Here is a 21,491-nt window from a genome sequence, read left to right as displayed (position 1 = left end):
CCACGGGTGAAGAAGAGGGTCTGATGTGAACCTTAGCCAGACTCTCGGAGATATAATCTTTCATGGCTTGTCTCTCGGGACCCGAAAGATTATACAACCTGGACTTGGGTAATTTTGCACCGGGAATCAGGTTAACCGGGCAATCATAAGGACGATGAGGTGGTAGCTTCTGACAACCCTTTTCAGAAAAAAGTCCGAAATAAATGTAGGTAGGGAAGCTATGGAGGCGATTAAGCAATTGTTATTTAAGCAATTCTCTCTGCAATGCTCACTCCACTCCAATATCTCCCTGGCCTGCCAATCCACCACTGGATTGTGCGCTACCAACCAGGGAAGACCCAATACCACAGGAGAGGGAAGGCCCTCCAGAACGTAACATGAAAGACACTCATTATGGTGGTCCCCTACCCGAAGGTGTAAATTATGAACAATGTGGGAGAGGTTTCTCTGAGACAGAGGAGCCGAATCTATAGCGAATACGGGAATAGGTCTCTGCAGCGTACAGAGAGACAAACCCATAGTGCGGGCAAAATGGGCATCAATCAAATTTACCCCTGCTCCACTGTCTAGAAAAAAAGTAATAGACTCCGTCTTAACACCAAAAACAATAACCGCTGGTAACACAAATTGAGATGTTCGTATGGAGGAAACGTATACCCCCCGGCTGACATCCTCCGCACAGCCTGGGGTTAGTAGTTTTCCGACGGTCTTTTGTTTTTGAGAAAGGAGGGACAGACATTAATGAAATGACCCTTCCCCCCACAGAAAAAACAAGCCCCCCCCCCTACGGCGAACCTCAGGAGGACGGACCTGACGAGAAGTTCCGCCTAGATGCATAGGCTCATCTAAGTCAGTACAGACTAATTGTTGCTTGGGAGAGGTAACCAATTGCTCAGGAATTTTCGATCTCTCCCTAAGACGTCTATCTATTCTGATAGAGAGGGACATAACAGCATCAAGGGAAAGGGGGGTCTCATACAGCGCCAGTGCATCCTTAACCCTTTCAGATAACCCAGAGCAGAACTGACTCCTGAGAGCCGGGTCGTTCCACTGAGTATCCGTAGCCCACCTACGGAACTCTGAGCAATATTCCTCTGCTGACCGATCTCCCTGTAGGAGTCTCCGTAACTTCGACTCAGCCAGGGCGACTCGGTCAGGGTCATCATATATGAGACCCAAAGCCCCAAAAAATCCCTCCACTGACCGGAGAGTCTGGGAACCAGGGGGTAACGAGAACGCCCAGGATTGTGGGTCCCCCTGAAGCAGGGAAATGACAATCCCAACCCGCTGTTCTTCATTACCTGAGGAGTAAGGGCGCAACTTAAAGTATAATTTGCAGGCCTCACGGAACGTTGCAAATTTGTCCCTTCCCCCTGAAAATCTGTCAGGAAGAACAACCTTGGGTTCTGTAACAACCTGGTTACCCATAGCAACCGCTGGGGGTGCGGTCTGCTGCATTTGCTGCTGTTGTTGGAGGACAGACGCCTTCAATCCTGCCACCTCCAAAGACAGGCCTTGAAGCTGTTTTGCCAAGGCAGCAATAGGATCCATATTGGATTCTAAGTAGAGAAAAAAAAACAACAAAAAGAATTTTTTTTTTCTCAAAAAGTAAAGGCCAGTTATAATATCACGGTCGGCGTGACTATCACATACGTGACACAGAGGGAGGGAACAAGGAAGGCCCTGACCAAGTGAGAGGGAAGGTGGTGACCCCTGACTCACCTAGCGGCTGGCACCTGGCTGCCCTGACGTCCCTAGACGGGTTCCTCACCCGTACGCCGATCACGTGCCTAAAGCCCTGGCTTTCCCTAAGCTGAGCCCTGGATAGTGAACAGGGCGGTGGGAACACTAGTCCGCACCACTAGCTCTAAAGGAAAACACCAAGGGAAGGACAGACAATACAAACTCAACACATAATCCCAGGAGGGCGACAACAGGAGACAACAAGAAGCCCAACAGGGATCCGGAGGGTAGCACTCTGGAACGACAACCAGGATTCACAACTCCAGTGGGTCAGTATAGATGTCCAGGCAGGAAGCTCTATAACTGGCAACTAGAGAAGTGTGAGGGGAGAATATAAGGAGGTTGGGAGTGGCAGACAAGAAACAGCTGAGGAGGAGAAGCTACGGATCCCTGATTGAGACAAAAAGGATAGCAAGGCAAACACAGAAAACAATCACTAAGAAACAACGTGATCTTTAGATATAGAGCGCGCAGCCACCCGCTGCGACCTCCTGACCCCAGGTATAACTGAGTCAGACGTGGCTCTAGATACCCTCGTGACAGTCCTGCTGCCTGTGCATATCTGTGGTGAGTATTTTCTTCATAACATAAATGGCCGTTAGGTGGGTGCACTTCCATCTAAACAGTCTTCAAAGGCATTTGTGTCCCCATTTTCACCAATATAACTAACAGCATTGCCCCTCAGAAGATTTTAAGCGCATTCCAAACATAACTTTGTGTCTTTATCCGATGTCCAGGAATATCACTTTTATTCTGCTGCAAAACAGCTCCCAAGGTGCCCAGCTGTGCGAACTTTGCTGTTCCAAGTGCCAGCGGGGCACTTGGCAGGTGTTTTTCAGGCGTTGTGAGGTAATGCTGTCAGTTATATTGGTGAAGATGGCATGACAGACTCCCTTTCAGGCTACTCTTACACCTGAGGCGTGAATGCATCCGCAGTGCCAGCCAGCCCCATTAAGTAAAAGAGATCTGGCTGCATTCCGGCAAAAATGCAGCGAATCGTCCAGACCCAAACCACTGCATGCTGCGGCTTGCGTCCGGCAGCGTCTGCCTGATCAGGCGTCTGGCTATCCGTGCCACAGGTGTGAAAGTAGCCTAAAAGTGGGACCGTTGATTTGAGTCCATCTAGCCATCAAAACAGCCAGAAATAGAAAATGTCCTATTTTGTGGATCTGCAGTTTGCAGACCACAAAATACATAGTCATAGTCATGTGCATGAGGCCTAAAGGGAATCTTTGCTTTGTATCCATTTCAGTTAAATCCACGTAGAAAATCTGCCACTGAAAGTGCCCATGTACCAGGATGACTTTTTACAACCTAGAACAATATACATTTTAAATTACTGTATTCAGTAAAATTCATGTACTGTAGAGTATTCTGTAACTGCAGCCATAACACACTGTGGTGAAGCTCTAACAGCAATAATAGCCTGTGAGACATTGACAGAATACAAACTGCCTGGTGTCTGCATTCCGTCGAAGGGCAGCCATGAACATGTAGAATTAATTCTTACACCGTGCATCTGAAGTCTTCAGACATTTTTTTTTTTCCCCCTTACATTTTATGTTGTGGCCTTGTGATAAAATAAAAAATAAAAAAATTCTCCCATCATTTTGCATTCAATACTCCATAGCCCAGCCCTAAATTTCTTAGTCAGTCATACTTAAATGGAAATCTGAATATGTAGACGTGATGTGTGGTAGTCCCATATGTGGTCCACTCTCCTTCACTATGGCTTCGTTTTAGAGATGGATGCGGGTCTCAGAGTTTGGACCCGCACTTATCAGACATTGGTGGCATATCGCTAGGATATGCCACCAATGCTTGAGATGAAACAACGCCCTTAAATTTAATGCATTAATTTGCTGTTGATCTCCATATTCCTTAAATGACTAATCACCAAGCGATCTGAAGTAAATAATTAGCGGACATTGTGGGCACTGGTTCTGTGGTTTATAGCTCTTGAGGTTCATAGTGAAGTTCCATATGGATGCAGTTTCAAGTGCATCCCACTCCTGTCTTCGAGTACATCTCTTTTCATGTCTAATACAGCGCTTCTCCGCTTCTTGTGTAAGCACATTTATTCCCACTTGTCCAAGTGCTTTCTTGTGTATAAACCTACTATGTTGTGTACTTTTTGCTGTGTTTATCAGGCTGCACTTCATATTCTATCTACTTCCTAGCAGCATAGGGATTCTAATCTAGCACTGTCATGTCTCTGAGATATATACTCCAAATTGATTTGCAGTGTACATGTGTGTTTGATTCTGTGTATAGAAATATTCTGATAAGCTATGATATTAAAGCCAAATTCCACAACACACACACAAGTAGAGATGAGTGAATCGTTCAAAACTCTGTTTAGTTTAGATTCTGCTTAACTGGTTGACCAATTTGATTGTGTCTGATTCTATTCTATGGGAATCAAAAGTGCTCGAATTGGCCTGCACTGAGGTCTCCTAGGAATATATATTTTTTCTCTCATGTCTCATTTTTCTTTTTCTTTAATCTCCCTCTCCTCAAAATTTACCCCAATCAATTGGCAAAAATGTGTTTTCATATGCAGCTCAAGTTTTTACATACTTGTTGAAAAATCAGCATAAGCTACACGGTCATGTGCATTTACTCTTAAGGCCTTATGTACATGGCCGTTGTTTTGTTCCTCATCCGAGCCGCAGTTTTTGCGGCTCGGATGCTGACCCATACACTTTAATGGGGCCGCAAAAGATGCGGACAGCAATCCGTGTGCTGTCCACATCTGTTGCTTTATTCCGTGGCCCCACAAAAAAAAAAATAACCTGTCCTATTCTTGTCCGTTTTGCGGACAAGAATAAGCAGTTATATCAATGGCTGTCCATGCCGTTCCGCAAATTGCGGAACGCACATGGACACCATCCGTATTTTGCAGACCGTAAAACACAACTGTCGTGTGCATGTAGCCTAAAGTGAGTTTCTCACCAGTTTTATGGTGTCCCAACTAAGGACAACATAAACTAGTGACAGATCCTCTTTGTAAAATGCTGGGTCACTTTCTTTAATTGACCTAGCCAAAATCTTGTATTGAACCGTTCCAGCACATGCCAATGAGTCCCCATATTCATGAGCATATGGTTCTTACCGCCCACTTGCTGCTATTTCATATGGAGGAAACCTGTCAGTCAGAGGTAGGTGGGTGGGATGAGCCGTATGCTCATAAATATGGGGACTCATTGGTATATGCTGAATAAAAGAAGTGCTTCTACTAAGCTGCTGAAGATTATGTGAGCCTCTTGTCTGTAAGTGCACTCTTTTGAGAGAAATGCCTCTAGCTGTGCAGCTGAAACAGGGAGTACTATGGGTGAAAGACATTAGGGAAGCCTAAAAAAGAGCTGTTCCTTCAGCTATGATTGTTCAAAGAAGCACAGCCATTATGCAAACTGGTACGCTTTTAAGGTAGGTGGCGTATGTAAAAGTAGCTCAATGTTTCCTAGCGGACCATTACCCAAACTATCACATTGCCTTTCCATCTTGCCTTATTTCCATAGTGCGTCCTTATGCTATATCATCCTCACATAAGCACCATACATGCACCTGGGCACCCATTTGAAGTAAAAGAAAATGTTTCATCAGACTAGTCCCACATTATTCCATTGTTCATATGCCCGTTTGTAGGTGCTTTCAGTGGTGGACAGGGGTTAGCATGGACACTCAGACTGAACTTCAGCTGTGGAGCCTCACACATAGCTGCAATTCATTGCATGTTCGGTCATCCTTTCTGTTGTAGCCAGCAGCAATTTGTGCTATACTAGCTTTTTTTTTGTGGGATTGGACCCGATGGGCTAGCCTTCACTCCACATGTATCCTTGTCACCTGTGAACCTGTCACCAGTTCATTGCTTGTCCTTCATTGAACTCCTTTGGTAGGTACTAACCACTGTGTACCAGGAACACCCCACATGACCTGCCATTTTGGGGATTCTTTGGCAGGGTTGTCTAGCCATTACTGCTTGGCCTTTGTTGGCGTTGCTCAGATCATTATGTTAGCCCATTTTCCCTACTTACAACACATCAACTTCAAGAACTGACTGTTCACTTTACCAGTCAATGTCTACTGCCTGTCTTGCTAAAATGCATATACACTTTAGTCTTGTATTGTAGTCTTTGCATGTGCCATATATTAGACTAGATACAGGATGCACATTAGTATCAAGCACATCAATGTGATACGCACAGAAGACATAGTAAATGTCTTTGTAATGTGACAGGAACATCACATAAAATGTCAGAACTCAGCCTGTCTGTGAGGCTCCTTTTTTGTTATCTTGCAATAAACCACTCAGCAGGAATCAACAGAAAAGCAGATTGTTTGCATTTTTAAGCATTTCTGTTGCCGAAGCATTTTCAGTTTGCCTTCAACAAAATGTATTTCTATCAATTCATGTCCTGTGGATCTCTGCAGATGTGCAAGCAGACTGTATAACTGCTTTTTCTCTTTCACTCGCTGCTTTGAAACCCAAAGCTTGGTTTAGAAAAAAAAATAAAAATAAAAAAGCCTAATATCCATCTTAGGGTACTTTCACACTTGCGTTGTTGGATTTCGGCAGGCAGATCTGTCCAGCAATCTGTATGCAAATGGATACTATTCGTAGACGGATCCGTCTCACAAATGCATTGCGATGCCGGATTCGTCTCTCCGATTGTCATCCGGAAAAACTGTCCCGGTATTTATCTTTTTCACATTTTCAAAGGTCTGCGCATGCGCAGACCGCAAAACTGGATCAGATTTTCCTAAACACTTGGGGTGGGATCCGGCATTAATGCATTTCAAAGGAAAATAATGCCAGTTCCGGCAAGTGTTCCGGAATTTTGGTTCCGGCAAGTGTTCCGGAATGCTGTGGTATTTTCTCCGTCCAAAGACCGTACAGTGACTGAATTGAAGACATCTTAATGCATACTGAATGGATTGCTCTCCTTTCAGAATGCATTAGGATAAAACTAATCAACCCCTAGGACGGAACTCCAATACCGGAAAAGTTTAACGCAAGTGTGAAATTACCCTTAACAGACAGCAGGGCAAGCAAACTACATGGGGTCCAGAAAGTCGAGCGAGCCCCCAGTCTACCAGTTATGTTGGCTAACAGAACTTTTCCTTTAAGTATTTGATTTCCTACTGTTGTGATTTGTGATGCTTTCAAATCCTACAAAGTCCACCTACTTATCAAAACTCTTGATGCTGTGTGATTTGACCTACGTCTCTAGTTGTAGTCCAGGAGAGGTTGCACTGGTCACTCACAACAATTGCAGTACTAAAAGAACAGCAGTTATCACTTGTCTCGAGATGGGGACCATGGTAAAATAAAAGTGCAGAAGGCAAACCTGCCTTTAAAGTGAGCTCTAAAGGAATCGTCTCGCGTAGACCATTGCAATTCATTGTGCCCGTTGGCAAAATCAACTGGAGGTTGCCATTGGTCACAGCATGGAAAATGTAATATAGTTTTAAAAGCGAGAGCCACTGTTATTATGGATCATATGGCTCCTGTACTCTGTAATAGGGCACATGGAAAATACTTTATTTGGGTTACCTGATGGATATGTGCTTCTACACGTAGTAATAAGCCAAACACAGAAGTGCATCTGTCCATCACAGGACTAGGACAGGAATTAAACAGTGGGGGCTCTGACTGCAGGCAGACGTCTTAGAAACCATGAGGGATAGGTAGTAATTGAAGGATTCTTATGTGGTCTTGTAAATGCATGTTAGGTGGTCCCTTATTGTGATGTAAGACATTGCATTCAATACTGCCTTGTGTGGTGTAAGGGTTTGATGCGTTCACGCTGCTCCACTAAGGCCTAGGTTTGTATTTTTGAAAATAATTTGTAGGTTGCTATTCAATTGTTAAATTCTCACTTTGGCTTTTATAAGTAAATGTAAGATGGGTGTGCATGGCCTTTTCTGTGCTCGCGCTTCTTAATCTGAAGTGATTTGCAGGCTTATAGCCTAGAGTAAATGGCATCAGGTAAACACCTTATTAAGATAAACCTAAATTTATTTGTCGCTTTCAAGTAGTCCTGCAGTACATTGTAGTACAGTGAGTTGTAGGCCTTCTGGCAACAAACTCTTTAAGAGAATATATGGCATGTGATACAATTTGTAGCGGCTGAATGAGACTGAGAAATGAGGGTTTAAGATTTGTCATGCTTTAGGAAGGAAGAGGAATAAAAAGCTGCATAGATGGCATAAATTGTAATTCCTTTAAATCTTTGCAGAGATTTTCCTTTGAATATACGTTTTATGCCAATTTTATGATTAAAATTGCATTTTATATTATAGATAATGCTTAAGTTTTTTAATATTCTGCCTGAAGAGCTATATGAAATGTGCTGTTGGGAACATGTGTAACGCATTTTGAGCCATGGCCTTTAACCCTATTTTAAGCTAGATGTGAAGAGTTACTCTAGAACCAGGTAAAATCTTAAGTCCTATGCAAGTGTACATGTGTCCAATTCAGAGGGACCCAAGTTTTATTTTCAGTATATACAGCATAATACAGCAGTATTCTTTGAAACTATTCAATCCCTTTCTCTTGAAAGTGTACCAAGTCAATACATGATGTCCCATAGGTATACCATGCATTTATCTGCCTGCATTATGCCATCCCAAAATTTTTGATGCCCACACCATCATCGGGGTCATGAAGCTATCTTTCTATGATTTTATCAACACCAGTCTTTACCTTTCCATACCCTTCTCTGTCCTGAATCTTAAAGAGAATTTCCACACACAGCTTACAAAATGACCAGGTATATGTATGTGAGAAGGGTGGTAATTGTTTTTTACTTAGGGATTTTGACCTTCCTCTTTCTAATTGCAATTTCTTAGCAAAATTAAGAGGTAACCAATGCATTTGAGCCATGGTGCACATGTTGGGTGCCCATGGTACAGATTTTGCATTGGGGCCTAGGAACTCTGTTATAGCGCTTCTAGACTGGGAAACCCTCTTCATATGACCAGACAGGTGGCAGGGGTTTAAAAATAAAATAAATTTGTACCCAGAGCAGTTTCCAGTGCCGAACTCCCTTGACCTCTGCTTTCGTGTCCCACTGGAACAGAAGTGTGGTGTACCATCTACACATTCATTACTGCTGTTGACAAATCAGTGGCTTCATCAGTGACATATACAGGCAGCCAACAGCTATGGCATGAGTGTAGGTGGCATTTTCATACTTCTGGTCCAGCAGAAAAGTGACCCCAACAGAGTTGTATGTTGCTATGAATTTATGCCTAGTGTGAGTTTGGATTTTGAATACAATTTTCTGTTTGGCACTTTAGCTTGAAGTGGAGAAAGTTCTGTGTCCAGTTTCATAAGGAAGCATGCAAAAAGATTTCTATATAAGTCCATGGGAAAAAATAAATCATGTTAATTATTGCATGTTAAATTTTGGAAAAATTGTCACGTCAAACCACTGCGTCATGAGCCGAACTTTCACCTTATTTAACAGGTTGGAGTAGAATAGTTTTTCGACCACTTTGTGGTGATGCGTGGCCCTATTGCTCTCCCGGTAAAGTTTATAGGTTTCCTCTCTAAAGACCTAGACCTAGCAGCTCCTAAAGAAAAATCTACTGGCGTGGAGGGCCTCATGGTGTGGTGTATGACCTTGGGATTCTCTCTGGTGGTCTTTGTATCTATACTATGCACTGCACCCTCAAGTCCTGCACAATTAACTAGTATCAGTTTTTTTTCCCCCAGAGGTTTCGTTTTAAGATGGTCATACATGGTTCAGGATTTATACCAATAGACAGTAGGTTTCATAGAAAATGGTATACAGATTTACAGAAATTTGTACTGTATATTTCTACATTCTAATGACCATGTATCAAATAGGATTATATTGGGAGAAGTATTTTGAAATGTACTAGTATCTAAGGGATGGAGCAGACTAATATCTTCACTGCTGGCCTTCATTTTCCAGATTGTAGTTTGATCAATAGTAGTGAGTATCACTTGTATTGGTACATTTCCAGCTAGAAGTCCAAGAGCCTGTAGTAGAATGTGGTACCAGTTTTACATCCCTACAAGTGGCCAATTAACATCTTTCACATCATTTTGTGGCCTTCAAGGTCAAACTGATCATAGACTACTGCAACAGCCTCCTGAAAATAAGAAAATGCAAGCAGTGTAGAGCAAGTGCTGGGAGCAAAACAGTAAAGACATTGTTCTCCAGCCCTAATTATTGACACAGCAATATTCTAACAATTACTAGATACAAGATCCTGGAACTGAGCTTTTCTTTTTAACCTGGGATCTGACTTTATGGACAGGAGGGAGTTAATTGGAATGAAATAAAAACCCAGGACTACATCAGAGCCAGGATACAGAGAAACAAGTCCCTAGCCTCAGCGTGCATAGCTTACAAACATTTCCAAGGCGGTTCTTATATATTATTTAAACTGTTCTTGTCATGTAGCTATGAGCCATTAACAGTTTCACGACTTTAAAAACAAGAACGTGAATTTTTTTTATTTTGTTTTTTTTATTCATTGGTGCAGCAAAATCAGCATCTATTGTCTTTTTTTATAAATTGCAATTAGGGTACAGCCACAAGGTCAGGTTTCCTGATGCAGTTTTGAAAGCCAAAAATCAGAAGAGGATCATAAAAGGAGAGAAATTATAAAGGACAGATACAACTTTTTGTCCTTTTAACCAACAGGCATCCAGTTCAATATGCTGTTTATGGCTTATGGAAACACAATTCATTTCCTGATATAATTATTGTCCATCTAGCTATGAAAATGAAAACTTGACTGCTTCTGAACTGTGTGCAGTGTTTCTGGTAGTTAATGACAATAATTTCAGCCATGTTATAGTCCCCCAGAGGGACCATCCCCTACTACTTCTGAGATGCCTCTGACAGTCGGCCACAATTTGAGAACCCTTCTCTCTGATGTTACTTGGTCTACTGTGAAGTGTGCTTAGAACTTCTTTTAGTTAGGAGGGCTATTTGATTGGTTTATCACAGGGCATGCCTTTTCTGAGGCACCCAGCAATCTGCTGTAATCTTTGTGAGAACTAAGTGCCAAATCTCCCTACAGTGCCATCACAGGAGAAATGGAGTATTACACAGTATCCTATCAAGTCAGTGAGTTGTCCATGGGATGCATGGACGTGTTGGCTCCTCCAGAGTGGGAGATACCCTTAGTAACCACTCTGCTGTGGATAATTGTTGGGTGTTCTGAGCAGAGCACTTCCCTGTATTAAAACAGAATTTGCTAGCAGTCTTCTGATAGATATATATATATATATATATATCTATCACCCTTCAGGACTATTATTTAAATGGCTTACAAAATATAAAACAAGGAATGCTTGGATGTTGTAGTCAGGTGGTGATAACTATGAAGGAATAGCTTTCAATGAAGTTGGCTATGCACCAATTTGGGTACATAGCCAACTGCATTGATAGCTATTCCTCAACAGAAAAGCAGAGTAGTTCCTTACGGTACCACTTTTCACTTGTTTTCATACATGTCCCCCATGGTGTTTAAAGTGTCTTCTTGGTTTTGTATTTTATGATGCAATAACAACAAAAAAATTTTTTGTTTTTATCATGATTTCCCTTTACATGCAAAAGGTAGCATCTCTTATCAGATAGATACGACTATGTCCTGTACCTTTTTGTTGGTCTTGGACTTCCTGACTAATCACGTGTGCTTCCTCTTGACTAGCACACATGGAAATTTCAGTTTTGTTAGTGCTCAGCCATAGGATATTCCCAACCACTTTTCACATGTTGTATTCTGTCCCATGGACTGGGGTAAGGGGGAAGCCATAAGGGGCAAATCTTCTTTACTGTTTACTGTGTGTGTGATTGATTTGACAGGCTTTTATTGAAATCGTGAAGACTAGAAAATGCCTTTAGTCAATGTCGCAGTTTTAATGCGCTCTGTGAGAGTCATACCCTGAATAATGAGGAATGCTCTTGAATATTTTGGTGTAGGCTTGGTTCACATGTGCGCTGGAGCTTCTGTTAAGAACTACAGCAGGAATAGGCTGCAGAATGTATGGATACCAGTGGCACCTGGCGGACCACATTGTCTTTTAATGGGGGTCAGTCAGGTTCCAGCTATGTCAGTCATTTTGACGGGAAAAATGGTGTTGCATACAGTGCTGTTTTTTCCTATTAAATGACTGCTTCTGCAACAACATAGATGTGAACAGCACATCATTTTGACATGTTTTGGCAGTATGCTATATAGAAATTTGCATCCGGTGTATGGCTTTCTGGAATTAACTTGCCCAGGAGGATCTTTTCTGGTGTTTTCATAGTTTAATATAAAAACCTTATTTGTCATTTAAAAACAGTGCCCATAGTGATTAAGTATGGAGTTCTTTTTAACTTATTTCTGCTTTTCAGATATAGTTTTTCAATCCAACAAAAACAGTAATGGTATGATCCATACCTCTGGCATGTTTTTAGAATCTAGTCATTTGGGCTTTATCATGTGTCATGTCTCCAACACGTGGTTCATACTGGGAGGAAGGCGCTTACATTAGCACATACAGAAAGTGAAGTTACAGATTTACTTATTCCCCTCTTTATTCACTAGATGGCAGAACCTTGTTCATCTGCCTCTTAAACACCAAATAAATCTAGAAGACAAGAAACTATAAGGTATTTAGCTGCAGCTTTAAAGAAAGTGGATCTTTGGCCTACATATTGTGCTGAAGATAGTTGGGTTTACAGCTTGTTTATGCAAGTTCTAGTACGTGTACTTCTCTAACTGGCATGACAAAACCACTTAATGGCCAATTTCCTTTTATCTAGTGTATTTTGGATCGTATTGGGAAATACCACTAAATGTCCTCAAGTTCTTCCCTTATTGCTTCTTCTCTAATGCCATTCATGGGATTGTACAAAATGAGAAAAATCTGGCTGATTTCTTTCAGAAGGCACACATGTCCATGGGTAGCATCTGGTCTGGCAGCTGAGCTGCATTGAAGTTAGTGTGTGAGCAGCATTACCACATATAACCTGTGGACAGGTAAGGCTCTGTTTTTGATAGAGAAGAACCTGTCTGCTTTGTAATTGTTGTCTAGAGGTAGGCTAATGGGGGTCTTCATTGGCAAGCCTATTGGAAAACAATTGTCCACTGGAAAATCGGATTACCTGGTAGCTTGCTGCCCTTAGGCCACAATCACACTATTCTGTTTCTTGTATTGACTACTTGTTTTGGTTAAAGGGAAGTTGTCAACCCTAAAATGGTACAAGAAGTTTCCTTTACTCTTTCTCAACTTTTAAGATCCACTTTTTCCTTTTGCTAAAAATCCTTCCATCAAAACCCACTACTACAGACCTTTTCCTTAGGCACCACTTTTCTAAGATACAATTGTGTGTGGTTGTTTGATCAATGTAAGATTGAAACCCTGATACTTGCCTGGCGTTGGCCTTTTGAACACACTTTAGCAGAATGCAGGCACTCTACCCAGTTGGCATGATGATATACAGTTGAAATGAGTGCCACTACATGCTTACTGCCAGTTTCATTAAACATACTGAATGAGCCAGACTCGTAGGCCACTGAAATGAGTGACACATTTTTGTGACAGGCTTCTGCAAGTAGTATTTTTACCTTGTTACCCTTTATCCTCTGCATACAATTAATGTATCCTTAAAGGATTCATGTGTCTGAAACCTGGCAGCTGCATTTAAGGTGCTGCCAAATATGCTGCAATTCCATTGCAAAATGGAAATTTCATAAGCTACCTAATCTCAAATGCATATTGTGACTTGGTGCATTGGACCCTCATGGACTTCATCACATTATCCAGCAGCATGTTCCAAATGATAAAATTCCCAATTTACTGAGCCCAAGACAAGTGCATTAGAAAGGACACAGGACGTATTAATGGTAGTTACTCAGAGGTGACATCTATCAGCTGGAGAGAGGGATGCCACATACTGTGGTCTTCTGAAGAACTTAGTATGACCTTGTAGGCAATTTCTTCACTTCAAGGAGAAACTATGAGAATATTTGACAATTTAATAATGGTTTGTGCTCCATGTCAGAATATCATTCTATAATATCTGTCAAACGTCAACATACCACAACTTGGCGATGAACTTTCAGGAACAGATGTTATTGTCCATATTCAGGTTTTTCATAAAATTATATTTCATACATTTTAAAGCGCTGCATAGATACATTCAACTCGAACACAGTTACAAATTGCATGACATGCCCACTGTGCCAGGGTAATGGGTCTTATAGCCATGCTTCCTCCTTGAAACATTACAGTTTAAGCAATACATTTTTCACCATGGTGATAAATGGAGATGTTTTTAATCAATGCAGAAAGAGTGAGAGAAGCAAAGTCGTTCTACCCCATTTCCGGTTGCTAGGATTTTTATCTGCAATATTTAAAGCCTCCATAACACCCTGTACCATATGAATAGGCCTGCAGCACCCTGAGCTGCAGATTGAATTACAGACCCTCCTTGATGGGAAAAGCATATACATAAATATAATATCTCTACAAACACATCTTTCCCCACAATCTGTACAGCTGCAGTTCCCTTTCTGATCATGCAGTCATTTGTCAGTATTCTTGCCATTTGATCTCATAAAAAATAACACATTTACCTGTCAGCGAGTCACAGGTTGAGATGCATTGCATGTTGCACTGAGCTCAGATGATCTTGCATAATGCAGATTTTGCTTTTGTGGCAGTAAAATGTCAACAGAGGCCATACACTATAAATGGTATCCTATCTTTTACACCACGCTGAGTCAAGCAATTAGAAAAAAAAAAATCTTAACCCTTTGCGTTCTGCATAATCGAGCTGGGTGCTGCAGACTGTTGACAATGGTTAGTACTGTTTGGTGCCCAAGTAACCTTTTGCTTTTACACAGTTAATACAATTTGTTTGCTCATTCACAAACCTAAGTAGCCTGACAAAGGGTTAATTAGATCTGCAGGAGTTTGGTGCAGAGTGGAAAGATGCGCCAGCTTTTTAGCATCCTGCATCGTGGCTTTGCCATAGTTGTATATATCAAAGCAGAACAGACTGCCCTCCACCCAGTTATTTTTCGTAACCCTTTTTCGTCCGTGTCTTTAAAGTCTTGGACAACCAAAACTAGACACCTCTCGCTTGATGCCCCCCATACAGTCTATGAAAAATAATAGATGACTATATATACTATAACAAAAATAGATTTTTCCCTCAGTCTTCAAAAAAGATTTTTTTATTGCATTTAATTTTTTTAACATTTGGCACAGTACAAATTTGTGGTGCATTTTCCTCTTTTTTAATAAGATAAACCTGCAAAGATTGGTCTGGGACTTCTTAACAAAAGAATTCTCCTTAGAAATGGGGTGTTGCTCCTGTATTGAGCAGCGTTTTTGTTTTCTGTGAAAAACAGCAGATTGCATTCATGGACAACTCATCGTTTCTGATTAAAACAGGGCTAAGCCTTGCATTTTAGTCATTATGGCACATTGTCAGCATATCTTATATATTTTTCTGCCTAACCATCATAACTCTTCTTAAATAGAACTTACAAGTTAGAAAATATTTTTAAATTTTAATATAATCTGTTTCTGTCATCAGCCCATAGATTTAATATATAAGCATTTACAAGAAAACAAAAGTGTCTCTCTCTCTTTCTGTACAAAAGTTGATGTCTTTTTGTGCATTCTATTGCATTTTAATTTGAAAAAAGTCATATTTGAGTTTCCTGTACCTTCTCTTTTGTGTGGGTCTGAATTATATAAGGTTCAGAGATAGTTGTAATTGTGGAGTGTAGAGAATTACCGATACTGTTAGCCGTCCAATGGGCCCCATGGTGTGCTGGCTTATAGGCGTTATAGTTCATATGGTCGTGAATGGTTGGCAAAACTACTGGCCCCTCACCTGATATTCCAGTTGGACTCCCACTTGGGATGTCCTCATCCACTTGAATTATCTCGACAGTTCGTGCAGCTGCTACAGTGCTTCTTTGTTGATGCCGCTTTCTTAGTTTATAAAACACAATTAGCATGGCAGCTGCCAAAAGTGTGACTGCCACAAAGCAACCAATGATTATTTTAGTCGTCTTCATTACCTCATCCAAGCTAGTTTGTGTTTTGTCTCCAGCGTCTAAAGTTGGGACTGCCACCTGTTTTGGCATTTTGGTGGTTTGGACGAGCACTGTGGTGGTAGTGGTATATGCTGGCTGATACCCAGTGGAAGTGGTTGGCACTGGTTTGATTATCATTGAGATGTCTTCAGGAGCCATATCTGTAGTCTCCACAGTGACTGTAGTGAAGAAACTGTAGTTGGAAGTGTTGAGCTCTGCAGTACTGACATTGAGATAGGCCGAAGCATTAGAGTTTCCCGCCACGTTAGTAACCATGCAAGTGTAGACTCCAGTGTCGGTAAGCAGGACGTGTGAGAAGTTTAATGTTCCATCATTTAGTATAGAGATTCGTGGATGGTTGGAAGCGTGGCTCAGCACAGTACCATTAGGTAGCAGCCACCTAACAGACGACATTGCTGAAGTTCTACATTTGAGTTCTGCCATTCTTCCTTCTGAGATATTTAAATCCCTAGGAGCGTCCATAATAAAAGGGGCTGAGCACTGGAACGATGAGTGGTCCACCTCAACCACGTACTTCCCCTTCATGTGCGGTGGGGAATGACAGCGACCACAGCACGTGGAGTTGGTTGGAATATATTCTCGGAGCCACGAGGAGAGCCAAAGAACATCACAGTCACAGTCCCATGGATTGTGGTGCAAGTGCAATTCCACCAAATATCGCAAATGGGCAAACAGGTCATGTGGAAGGGAGGATAGGTTGTTATGGGCCAGGTTTAATTCTACTAAAGATGTCAGGTCATCAAAAGCATTGCGCTCTATATTATTTATCTGAGAGTTCATAATCCATAGCTTTTTTAGTGCTCTTAATCCATGGAACGATCCTGGTTTGATTTCAGGAAAGTTGTTACCAGAGATCTCTAGTTCCTCTAGTCCTATCAAGGGTGTGAGGTTTGGCATGTCTCTTATATTACACATTCCAAGGTTAAGATACTTTAGATTGTACAACCCCTCAAATGCTCCCTCAGAAATGTATTCCAACTTTTTTAGCTCTCCTAGGTCCAGGCGCATAAGTGAGGGAACTCTGTTGAAAGCATAGGATGGGATGCTCTCAATTGGGTTATTCCTGAGCCACAATTCTCTCAGTTTAGAAAGATACTCAAATGCCCCACTAGGTATTAAAGTCAACCTGTTGTCAAACAACTCCAAAGTATTGAGGCTAGCCAACCCGTTAAATGCCCCAACCTCTATTTGTCGGATAATATTTCTACCAAGTTGTAGAACTTCTAAATGGTGGAGATGTCTGAACGTGTCAGCTTGGATCATGTGGATATTGTTTTCCATGAGATTGAGGTACCTTGTGTTAGATGGGATACCTTGGGGGACTTCTGTGAGGCCACGGCGCGTACAAACAACCTTGCTAAACTGATTGCTACAGGAGCAAACGGAAGGGCAGTTTTGTTGCCCTGAAAATGCTGCACATGGGATCCACACTTGCACCATGAGGTAGATTACAGAAAACAGGACGGCCTTCCAGGTATGGTGCACAGTTACCAGCCACAAGAAATTCATGATGTGGCACGTTCATAATTCACCATCGTCTGGGATTTGGGATGGAAACGAGAACGTGGCCCTACCCAGGCTTCAGGAGGCTACAAATTCCCTTTTCCATCTACACACTGGTGGGAGTGGTGGTCATCAAAGGTGGGGGTGCTAGATAATGAAGCAGTTAGCCTTTTCCTTTTGCTAAAAACATCAACTTATAATGCATTGAAAAGACAGAAAAGCAAAATGTTAAATACCTAGGGAAAGAACATTTCAGATTCCTCACGCCAATGCCCTCCTCCAGAGAGCTGGATTATCAGTCCTTCCATAAATTCCTTAATTTTATTAGCCAGATCTATGGATGATGGAGTTGATTTAAATATTAAGACAAAATGGCTCCTTAAGTAAATCCCAATGCAAGAAAGGGTAAAAAGAAAAATAACCTTAAGAGTAATGCAAGAAGGGAGTGAGGCCCACTTGGCTATGCAGGTGCATCATTCTGTTGCTCCCCCGGGACTGGTGCCTTTTGCAGTTCAGCTATTCGTCCTTTGATTCCACTGCTGTCTCTGCCAGAAGACTGACGATAATCCATTTCTGAGAGAAGCTGGAGACCAGGTATCGGTTGGTTTAAAAAAGGAAGCAAAGAATGGTTAACAACCCCAAATATTTGAAATCCTCTGTATTTGCTTTGAGCGATGCTTTCAGTTGCTCAGTCTAATTTTCCATGGATATTCCTTAGATACACAGGCTGTCTGCAGGATTCTGATTTGTACAAAGAGAAAGGCAGCACATTGCAGGCATTGACTGTTTTTTTTTCTCTCTCCTTGCTGTTTTTTTTTTCCAAACTAGCTTTGCTTTCCAAGCTGTGGATGCAGCAGCTGCAGCCTGCCTCTTGCACACTTAGCAATAATCCATTAATATCTCAAAGGAAAGCGAGTGAAGGGGGGCAGTTTTGTGGAAAGGGTGATAGAAAGAATGCTGGAGAGGAAACCACACACACACCTCAGTGCTTGAGCCCTTGATTTGAGATTGGTCCGAAGAAGGGACAGGTTTCACAGCCTTTCTTCTGCCTCGTGGAAATCCCACTGTAGCTCCTTTTGTTGTGAGGTAGTGAGTTGAGGGGTTCTCCTCGTTTTGCCTTGAATTTCTTGTCCAGTGGTGGTAGCAGCAGGAGAGCAGGCAGCGATATCAGAGCCCCGTAGCATTTTTCTCTGCTAATAGTCCTCCTCTCTCCCTGTTTGCTTGGTGTTGGAAACAGCAGCCAACCAGCCAGGCTGCTCTCTCATCCTTTCGTCCTTCAGTCAGAACGTGGATGTACTGCTGACGCATACTGTTCTGAGCTGAACATTAGCGTGATGCAGTGCTCCTATGTATTCACACAGCTCCCCTCCCACTCCTCCTTTTTTTTCTTTCCCTCTAGGGGTTAATTCTCAAAGCTTCCAGCTAAGTTGCATTGGCTGTTTCACATTCCCTTCCCCCTTTATCTTTTCTTTCTCTGTATCTAAGAGGAGTTATTAAAACGGAGCTGGCAGTGAGAGTTTTAAGAGTCCACAGCTTGCAGAGGCTGACGCTGTCCTGGTTCCTGTTCAGTGAAATCCGTTAATGATGCTTCTCAAGTGCAGTTGCTTTTTTTTTTTTTTTTTTCTCAGATTTTTTTTTCCTCTTCTGTTGGTCTGTGTTCCATCCTTGCCTTTGCCTGCACTGGGATAAATGCAGAAATGAGGTTTCAGCTGCCAGCGGCAGGAAGGATGTGATTGGTTGTTCTGCCCGTGCAGCGTCATCAACGCCAATTGCTGACTTTGCTTCCCTTTTGACGGCAGGGGTAATCTTCACCCCCTGGTCCGGTTCCCACCCTTCTACCCCTGTCTCTCAGCTCGCTGTATTCACACCCCCAAGTTGGGAGAAACAATCAGAAGCTGCAAGGATTCACCGGAGTGCTGGGTTGGGGGTGGGGGATGTCTTTGGTAGTAAAAGGAATGGTTCATGCCTGCTAAAGCTAGTGCTGTACCATATCCTAGCTACCAGCCAGAATGTTTAACCCTTGTAGTACAGACTGGGTGGTGGAGTTGAGTGACATGTGGGATCTGCAGAACTGCAGAGCTGAGGAGGCTGGCTTTCCAATCTGTGACCTGTTCCCTCACACACTCATCAAGCCAACCTGTGAATCACACTGGCTTATTGCTGTGGAGCTAGCCTTGAGAAGCTGCATCTTCTCCTATATTACTGTCTCCCCCTATGTGCGTCTGTAAGGAAATGCCTGCTGTATTCCACTCCTCGTCAGGTGGAGGTAAAACGATTGACGGAAGCAAAGAACATCTTCACCTACCCCTGGTCCACGAGTGTTCTGCAATGCTCCTGCACTACTCAACTTCACGTTGGTAAGTTCCATCGCTTGTAACAAGTTAGATTGCCCTCACATTTCTATTGATCTTCAGTGATTAGGACGCTTGCTTTAATGTCCCTGTGAAGTTTTCGGTGCTTACCACATCTGCAGTATTTGCAGAGACTTTGTTTATGTTCTTGCTTTCCCAGCAATACATTGATTTTCTTCTTAAATCTGACCTTTTACATTGCCTCTCTGAGGGTTTCTTGCAGGAATTCAGATTAATATCAAGTACAGCTGAACACTTTCAACCTTTTCTCAAGTCATCTTGTAATAGTTGGAAAGCACCCCCCCCCCCCCCCTTCTTACCCTCTCTGTCTCAAAAAGCCCTAAGGAAAGATTACATTTGTAATTATTTTTAAAATCAGGTTATATTGGACTGAATTTCCAAATTATTAGAATGTGGAGAGGAAAAGTAAATAGTGGGGAGATTGTAAAAGTGTCCTCGCTAATAGGGTTCACTCTAATCCGATTAGGACAGTGTCCAAAACATGTAAATAACTTGGCTTTCTGGAGTTCACTTCCGCATTGGTGCTCCGGTTTCTCCTCCAGTCCATATGGCAAGGTGCAGAAATCTGCATGCGAGTCATCCATCTCATACAGTAAGGAGGACAGTATTGAGGTCTAGTCAGTTATGTGGTCCTTCTTAAGCAATAAACTATTTGTTGCAGGTCTTAGAGATGAACTTTCAGTTGCTGTTACACCATGAAAGTGTCTGCTAGAAAAGGTGATCAGTTTAACACTTTCTCCACCAGAGGGACCTGAATGACATTTTCGATATAATGTATATTTTTTTCCATTGTCTCTATACCTTGTGGTTTTAGGAGTACATTTTAAACTGCCATACATATTCAGGCTTGCCCATTTTTACATGTGTTGTGGAGAAATGACTAAACATGACTGTATTGGCTCTATTGTCTAGAAATACAGTAAGTTTATGAAAATGGTGCTCATTTTCCCCACAACAGCCAGCCTTCTGGCATAGTCCATGTAACATTACTATTCACTGGGTTTAGTGCTGAGTTCACATTTTGTATACTATTCACAGTCCCTTTGTCCCATTGCTGTATAGAATGGTGTCTGTAACTAATGCATTTATTCAGCCTTTTTTTGGATTGAGGAGACAATAGCCCTCAAGTAAGAAGCAGCTTGGTATGCTATAGGCTGGGTAAGCTTGTTTGTGGATTTCCTGCAGCAGAACCATTGAGGACTCCTTATGTGGGCAGCAGTCCTTTTCTACAAGCAATTCTTCAACAGAAGCCATGTTGAGAACTGCATAGGGGAGAAGAATCTGCTTTTCAGGCGAGATGCAGGCAAAAAAAACCTCTAGTATGAGAAATGAAATCTGGTTTACATGATGCCATGTTATGATCATGCCATTCTAATTATTTCTTCACTCCCCTGATTGTCCATAAGTGGACCAGTTCCATCATGCATCTCTATTAATGTGGATGGCTTTTAGATGTGTTGGTTTTGCATGAAGGTGATTTCCTTCTTCGGTGTGAACCTTCATTCATTCTGACTATTGGAAGCCACGTTCTGTCTTCTCTCTTCCCTCTTCCAGTCTGCCATTCTGTACTGTGTGTATCTATTAAGTATCACCCCATGATGGTAGTATGGGCTAGAAAATGGACCTTTTGGGTTCTTGCACAGTATACAGATTGTTTCCTTCCATGGTGACCTTTTGTTAATGTAGCTGCTGGATTTCCTAGAAAGCAGTGGATCCTAAAGATTGATTTCCACCTACATTTTACACATCTTTTATCTGTTC

General features: G+C 42.0%; 2 protein-coding genes across 3 annotated transcripts in view; one reads left to right on the top strand and one right to left on the bottom strand.

Moving 5' to 3' along the window:
* SND1 (staphylococcal nuclease and tudor domain containing 1) overlaps window positions 1-21,491 on the top strand; it is a 627,617-nt gene that overhangs the window by 437,130 nt on the left and 168,996 nt on the right. The gene's annotated exons all lie outside the window — the stretch shown is intronic.
* LRRC4 (leucine rich repeat containing 4) lies at window positions 15,439-18,708 on the bottom strand. Its single transcript, XM_040413518.1, has one exon. It carries the CDS (start codon window positions 17,362-17,364, stop codon window positions 15,439-15,441), a length of 1,926 nt encoding a protein of 641 aa, XP_040269452.1. The 5' UTR covers window positions 17,365-18,708.

Source organism: Bufo bufo, chromosome 1 (genome assembly GCF_905171765.1).
Source record: "Bufo bufo chromosome 1, aBufBuf1.1, whole genome shotgun sequence".
Lineage (NCBI taxonomy): Eukaryota > Metazoa > Chordata > Amphibia > Anura > Bufonidae > Bufo > Bufo bufo.
This window is presented reverse-complemented; position numbering and strand designations above follow the sequence as displayed.

Excerpts from the sequence above, each read along its gene's own strand:
- LRRC4 (XM_040413518.1), bottom strand. The coding sequence starts at position 17,364 with ATGAATTTCTTGTGGCTGGTAACTGTGCACCATACCTGGAAGGCCGTC.